This window comes from Carassius carassius, chromosome 49 (genome assembly GCF_963082965.1).
Source record: "Carassius carassius chromosome 49, fCarCar2.1, whole genome shotgun sequence".
Taxonomy (NCBI): domain Eukaryota; kingdom Metazoa; phylum Chordata; class Actinopteri; order Cypriniformes; family Cyprinidae; genus Carassius; species Carassius carassius.
Window position 1 is genome coordinate 7,620,296 of NC_081803.1, and position 6,878 is coordinate 7,627,173.

The 6,878-nt window shown below is 34.0% G+C and overlaps 1 protein-coding gene across 1 annotated transcript; it reads right to left on the minus strand.

Annotated features, from left to right (window-relative positions):
* Window positions 1-989: 989 nt before the first annotated feature.
* LOC132132513 (ras association domain-containing protein 2-like) lies at window positions 990-6,856 on the minus strand. Its single transcript, XM_059544914.1, has 10 exons — window positions 5,508-6,856; window positions 4,578-4,663; window positions 4,412-4,487; window positions 4,178-4,329; window positions 3,429-3,487; window positions 3,163-3,311; window positions 2,933-3,086; window positions 2,733-2,854; window positions 1,675-1,772; window positions 990-1,579 (listed from the first exon to the last, which is right to left on the minus strand). Exons 2-10 carry the CDS (start codon window positions 4,631-4,633, stop codon window positions 1,516-1,518), a joined length of 930 nt encoding a protein of 309 aa, XP_059400897.1. The 5' UTR covers window positions 4,634-4,663; window positions 5,508-6,856; the 3' UTR covers window positions 990-1,515.
* Between the last annotated feature and the right edge of the window lie 22 nt (window positions 6,857-6,878).

Here is a 6,878-nt window from a genome sequence, read left to right on the forward strand (position 1 = left end):
TATATATATATATATATATATATATATATTCATTAACATAAATTTATTGAATTACATAGACATTTATGTTGATACTATAATGTTTTTTTCAAACATCTAATATTAAAAAATTATAAAATGAGTGAAATAAATTACAATTAAACCAATTCAAATCTTTAGGATATGATTTACTCTATCTCAAAATACATGATTACATATTACATTAGATTTGATATATTAAATGCTTCATCTCAGTATTAAGTTCTAAAAACATTTGTTCTCTTCCGTATTTTTGCGAATCTCTTCAAAGCCCCATCTGTTGCTAGAAACAGAAGAATCTTACCTGGTGATAGTGCTGATCACTGGCTTCTATTCACCGCTTGAACTGCTCAACCTCACTGTGAGGAGCTGCTCTGTGTTGTAAACAACCACCGTATGAATCTGTCACTCACTCAACAGCGAATGACCAATCAGGGATGCTGAACAGCCCCGCCCACTCCAGAACAAAGGCACAGCAGAGAAGGAATTACAGCCTGGTACTAGTCTGGCTTTTATTCATTTTAAAGCAATTTCTATTAAAATGTACACCCCACTGCCCTTACACTCTATTTTACCCTTGTGTCTATTATCCTTGGCCATTAAGTTTGCACATCTCAGTTGTAATAGTAACAGATCAGTGCTTAAGAATAATGAAGAAATTAATAAAATACATTAGGAGAGATCACAAGTCTTTATTACAAACAGATTTATGTCATGTTGAGCAATGGGTTAATGTAGTGTAGTGCAAGAATGAACAGTTATTTTTTATTTATTGATATATATATATATATATATATATATATATATATATATATATATATATATATATATATATATATATATATATATCATAAGCATTAAATGCATTATACTAGGAACAACTACAGGGATCAATAAAATGTAATGAGAGCTTTTACTGAGGTTAATGTGCATGCAAGTTCATGGAAACAAATATTTCAGTAATTGTCTCAATGTTTTTTTTATTATCAATGGTAAAAATGTGCACATACTTTGTAAAATACACTACAAACAAAATATATTAAATACTTTTAATACCAATAAACATCATTACAAACATTCTGCAGTAAAACAAGGCAAATACATTAGGTTTTCAAATTATTTTTCTTCACATTGTCTATTTATTCACATAATATGGGCTCTACATTATATCAAATTTTGAATTAACATTCTTACGGATTATTATTATTGTCATTGTGCATGAGTGAAAGTCAAACAATGTAACTTTTTTTTTACCCATTTGCTTTCCTTTGTGAAAAAGATGGCTAAGTAACACTCCTTTTTATCCAATGAAGATTATTTAGAGAAAGTCATGGTACCTTTGGACATTGCTGTATTATGATATTATATAACATGTTACGATAATAAAAGTAATAATTTAGCTAAAAATGTTACTTTTCCTGAGACAGCACCATTTTGTCACTGTTTGGTGCTTTAAAAATGGTGCTCAGATGCATGATACATGTCTGAACAGCTTCATCATGTAGTTGAATCAGCTAAAGACTGCATGTATTTCTTGATGATACGTTGCATATCAGCATACCTGAAATAATAGGAAACAAGGGCACAGAAAAGAAATGAGGGCACATAATGATTTTAAATGCCTCTAAAATGTATAACGTGTGACTCCGTCTGTACCTCTTCTTCAGTTTCTGCATCTCTCTTTCTTCTTCCTCTTGCAGCTTAGCAATGAAGCTTTGTAAAACAGGAAGCTCAAACTTGATGTATTGCGCCACCTTGAGGATAAAACGCAAGTATTACTACAGTATATAAATACAAACTTGCACTGTGTACTTGTCACTTTGGCTGGATTCAGTACCCCAAACATATAACTCTTACTATTTCTGTAAAAAATAGTAAGAATTCAGTAAACAATTTTTCTGACCTTCTTTTTTGACTTAAGCCAAAATATGCAGTATACAACCAGACACATTTGGTAGAATATTGCATCCCACAATGCAATATGCCTGACCTTCCATAACAAATGTAAAAAATGGGAAGTAATAAAAATGTGAAAGATTTGAATATAAGTATCTTAATTTATTCTTTATATATCTGAAATACATACATAAATTGATAAATAAATACGGCTCTAGCATCCTCTATGAGGCAAAATGACTCAAAATGACATAATTGAATAAATATTTCAATAAATAACTAATTATAGAATTAAACAGTTAATGAACAAATATCCACTGTTTGTCATTTTAGCATTAGTTTTATCTTTGAATTGAATGCATTCTTGACTTTTCCAAAAAACAAACAAATAAATACTGCTGTTCAGAGAAATAATTGTGAGGAAAAGCATCAATTGCGAAGTGATGATTAAAATGAAATATAACGGACATGTACTAATTTTTTTTTTTTGTGGAGATTTAATACTTTTATTTTATTTTTTTTACTTTTAAACTTTTACCAGTTTTATTAACAATTAAATGATGTATTTTGAGATTTATTTAAATATCTAAATATTTATTTAATTATTTACTTTTGAGTTATTTGGCCCTAAAAAAGACAAACAGTTTGGAAGGTACTGTAGGAAGGTAGGCGAGATAGATAGATAGATATATAGATAGATAGATAGATAGATAGATAGATAGATAGATAGATAGATAGATAGATAGATAGATAGATAGATAGATAGATAGATAGATAGATAAACAGACAGACAGACAATGTGATATTTGGTCTCTTACATCATGGGTGACCTCTTCCACCTGGTCTGTCTCCATAAGAAACATTTTGCTGACCTGTTCACAAGGGCCTCGCAAAACTCTGAGCGCCAAAGGATGGTCATTAGGCTTCAGCCGATGTCTCTCTGAGTGCAGAGACAGAAATATGAACTCATGGACAAAGAAACTGCAATTTGATGCATTTCTTCTCAGTTTGGACGTACCTCCGCTCGTGTGGACGAAATAGAGGCTGAATTCATCAGGACTGTTCTCAATCTTGAACTTGTTGAGCAGCACCCTCATGACCTGTGCTGTCGTCATACAGCTGTTGACGCGGACATTGGTCACAGAGCCGAACGCTGGGGTAAAAACGGCCGTCTGTTTGACAGAAACAAGTGTAAGCAAAAGTGTGTGAGTTTAATAGCATGTTAATATCACGAAATACAACGCCTGCCTTGAGGTTATAGACGTGGCCGTTGAAGGAGCATCGGTTTCTCTTGACTCTCCTGATTCCAAGCCGTCGTCCGCTGATTCTCCTTCCGCCGACATCACTCCTGGTCCTGGGGAGACGATCGGAGTGTGTCGACTCCTGCTGCTCCTCACCTGCCAGATGAGATGTGACAAATCCAGCGAGACAGACAGTCGGACAGTTCAGATAGGATGTGTAGATAGTGAATACAGAATACAGTCATAATATAGATAATGCAAGAATGTATTCACCTGCCTCTTCATTCTCTTCGCTGAAGTCTTTTGATTGGTCGCCTGCTGTAGTGACCTCACTGGAAACAGACAGCTCATTTGTTTCAGGAATTATTGATTATCTGTAAAGTTGGCTAAATTTTCCTTTAAGCAGCACAACTGTTTTCAATATTGATCATATATCTTTATCAGCAATCTCAGTAACAAATGACATTTTAAAATATATATTTAAAACTTAATTTATCATAATTATATTTCACCATATTATCTTCCCTGTTTTTAATCAAATAAGTGCAGCCTTTGTGAGCATAAGAAACTTAAAATTCTCACTGGCCCTAAACTTTTAAAGTAGTTTAAAAAGTTTGATGTAATTTCTATTTAGTTCAACACATAATGGTTAAGTAGGCCATATAATTGTGGTTCTGCTTTCTAAACTACAGATATAAATGTGCATTTTTATTCTAGTTCCATTGTAAAAGCAAAACAATGAGCAAATTATTGCTTGTTTTTACAAAGGTATGAAATTAATTTCATTGGTAACTCACAGATATTGTCAAGGTAAACTTATATAGCCTAACCCAAAACATTAACCCAAAAGCACCCTTAAAAAAGGATAAAAAAGTAATATAAATAAATAAATAATTCAAAATAGTTAATCAAAAATGTATTGATAAAAATACATATCTAATCCTTTGCATTAAAAATGTGTGACGGACTGTTTTGTATGTAACAGTTTCTACATTGTGGGTTAGTGTGGCGTAATATCTGACTTGAGTGAGTTGATGTCTGTTTCGGCACTCAGAGATGTTAGTGAGGGGCGTGGCCTGCCTGCCTCCTTCTCGTCCTCCATCTGCAGTCTGATTGGCCGCCGAACACCCCAAAAAACATTGAGTAAACCCTCTATGATCATCTCGCCTTCCTCCTGTGAAAACCACATAACACTTATGTCATCAGTTATATGTCATTAATACAACCCACTGTAATTTACCAACTGACCAACTAACCTCTCTGTGTCTCAACCGGAGGGCTCCTCCTTTGTAATAAAGGTTGTATGTGTTAAGGTGTGAGAGGAGAATGCTCCTGCAACCAAAAAGGAAAAAGGAAAGGAAGACAGGTTTATGTAAACGGTGGGAGAACGAAACCTTGCAGTACACAGCAAAATGCCCTTACTTGTTTACAAATTTAGCTTCGCCAATCTGGACCTTGTCTGAATCCTCACTGTCCATGTCGAGTCAGCAGGAAAACACTAGGAAGGCCTGTAAAGAGTGAAGGGATGAACTGAAAAAGGTTTCCTCAGAGAAAAGAGTTAAAGAGCATCTCATGACTTTTCGCCTCATAATCGCAAAAGGACTCCAGGCAAGATTTTCACACACAGAAACACACACGCACAAACTGGATAAAAGATGAGCTGAACTGTCCTACACCACACTAGTAAACTAAAGACCATAAACACACTTTTAGGTGTAATATTTGATATTTTTCCATGATTTACTGAGCCATATTTCATCCTTTTGCTGCTGATGCAAAAGTAATGAACAAGAAATGACTAGTACACCACAACCAAGCAATAACGTACAGAAATTGCACTAACACTTAAAAATATAGGTTCTTCATTGGCACATGGTTTAATGAAGAACACTTACAGTGATAATTCACCCCAAAATGAAAATTCTGTTACTATTAACTCAATCTCATGTTGTTCCAAAACTGAGAAAATATTCTTAAGAATGCTGGCAACCAAACAGATATGATTACCATTGACTATCATGTCTACACATTGATTGGTTAACATTCTTCAAAATATCTTCATTCATGTTCTACATACAGCCATGGAATGACATACAGGTGAGTGAATAATGACATAAATGTATTTTTTTTTGGTGAACCATCGCTTTATAGATTTCCATTACATTAAAGGTTCTTTAGATTTTTTAAAATGTTCTTCTTCGCGCTTGTTCTTTTAAGAAATGTTCACTGAAATTTGAGAAACCAAAAAATGCTTCTTCTATGGCATCACTGCAAAGAAACAACAACTTTGAAATCATATAGTGATTTGGTAATGTACCTATAAAGGTCAAGATGATAAAGCAGGTGACTTACTGTACAAGCAGCACGTGGGAGAATCCAGCAAAGTCAGCGAAATCAACTCAGACTCTGATGATGTGACTGTACCAGTCAGCAAATGTGGAAGTCTTGGAAGTCAGCTGGTCAGCATGAAAACAGCTGTATCGTGGATGCAAGCGTGGCGTTGACAAGCTAAATGAGTCTCTGTCCCCTCTCTGTAAGACTCTTCCTCATTGCAAACGTTCAGTCAGGAAGTCACAGCTATTTTCAGACTTCCTCCCATATGCTGCAGATGCACACAGTGCCCCCAAAATAATTACTAGCACAGATAGCCAATGTTCAAATGGTTTGCTGGGCCAGACAGGAAGCACACTTGGTCGAGCACATAAACACGCCTGTGGATTGTCCATTGGGGCAAATGTTAACACACCGTCCCATGAATGCAAGACTAGTGAACACAATGTTCTTCACTAAAAATACACATATGCTTACCAAATAATTAACAGAAATATGCATCTTTGTAAACATCTTTGTATATTAGTCATTAAAATCCAACTATTGTGAGTGTTGAGTTTGTCAGAAGGCATCATTTCTGCTCAATCTCAACCAAGTGTATTTCTTTCTCAAAATGAAATGCTTTCATTCTGTCTAATATAGTAAACTGAATGGTTTCTCTGTGTTTAAGGAACCAGGTGACCCAGACAAAGGAACAATGAATAGATGAAAAGGCTTAAACTTTCATCTGTTCCTCTGAGAGCGGGCAGGTTTGAGCACAGTGTTACCACCTTGTGGAAACTAATATAATTACAAATTGATTCATGATGTCTAGCTCACTGTCATACTCTTTATACAGCGTTCAACACTCTGGACGTTTAAGCCACATTTGATTTTGTAAGATGAATAATATCAAACTATCTAATGCAAACCTCTTAAGCCATTCCTTCCAAATTAATAAATAATAAGGATTAATAATGTTATTAATAAATAATGAAAAATAAATAGTGCCGATTGGTGCTGGATTAATGGCAAGTAATTTCTCTCTCTTTGTTAAAATGTATATTTAATTACTTAATATTTAACATAACAATATACTGTGCCACACCTTTGAATATAAATAAATGAATGAATTTAACCCCTAAAATGTAATTACTTCCAAATGAAAACCAACCAAGCAAACAAAGAAATAAATCCATACAAGTAAAAATAAATTTATTCAATTGAATAATTGTCTGGATTAGTATCTGACTAATGCAAATCTCTGATAATGTCTTTGTCTCTCTTTGTTAAAATGTATAATTAATTACTTAATATTTATTTAACATAGAAAATACTGTCACAGCGTTGAACTTATCATGGGAAATAAATGGAAGAATTTAAGCATATTCCTTCCAAACAACCTACAGCCTT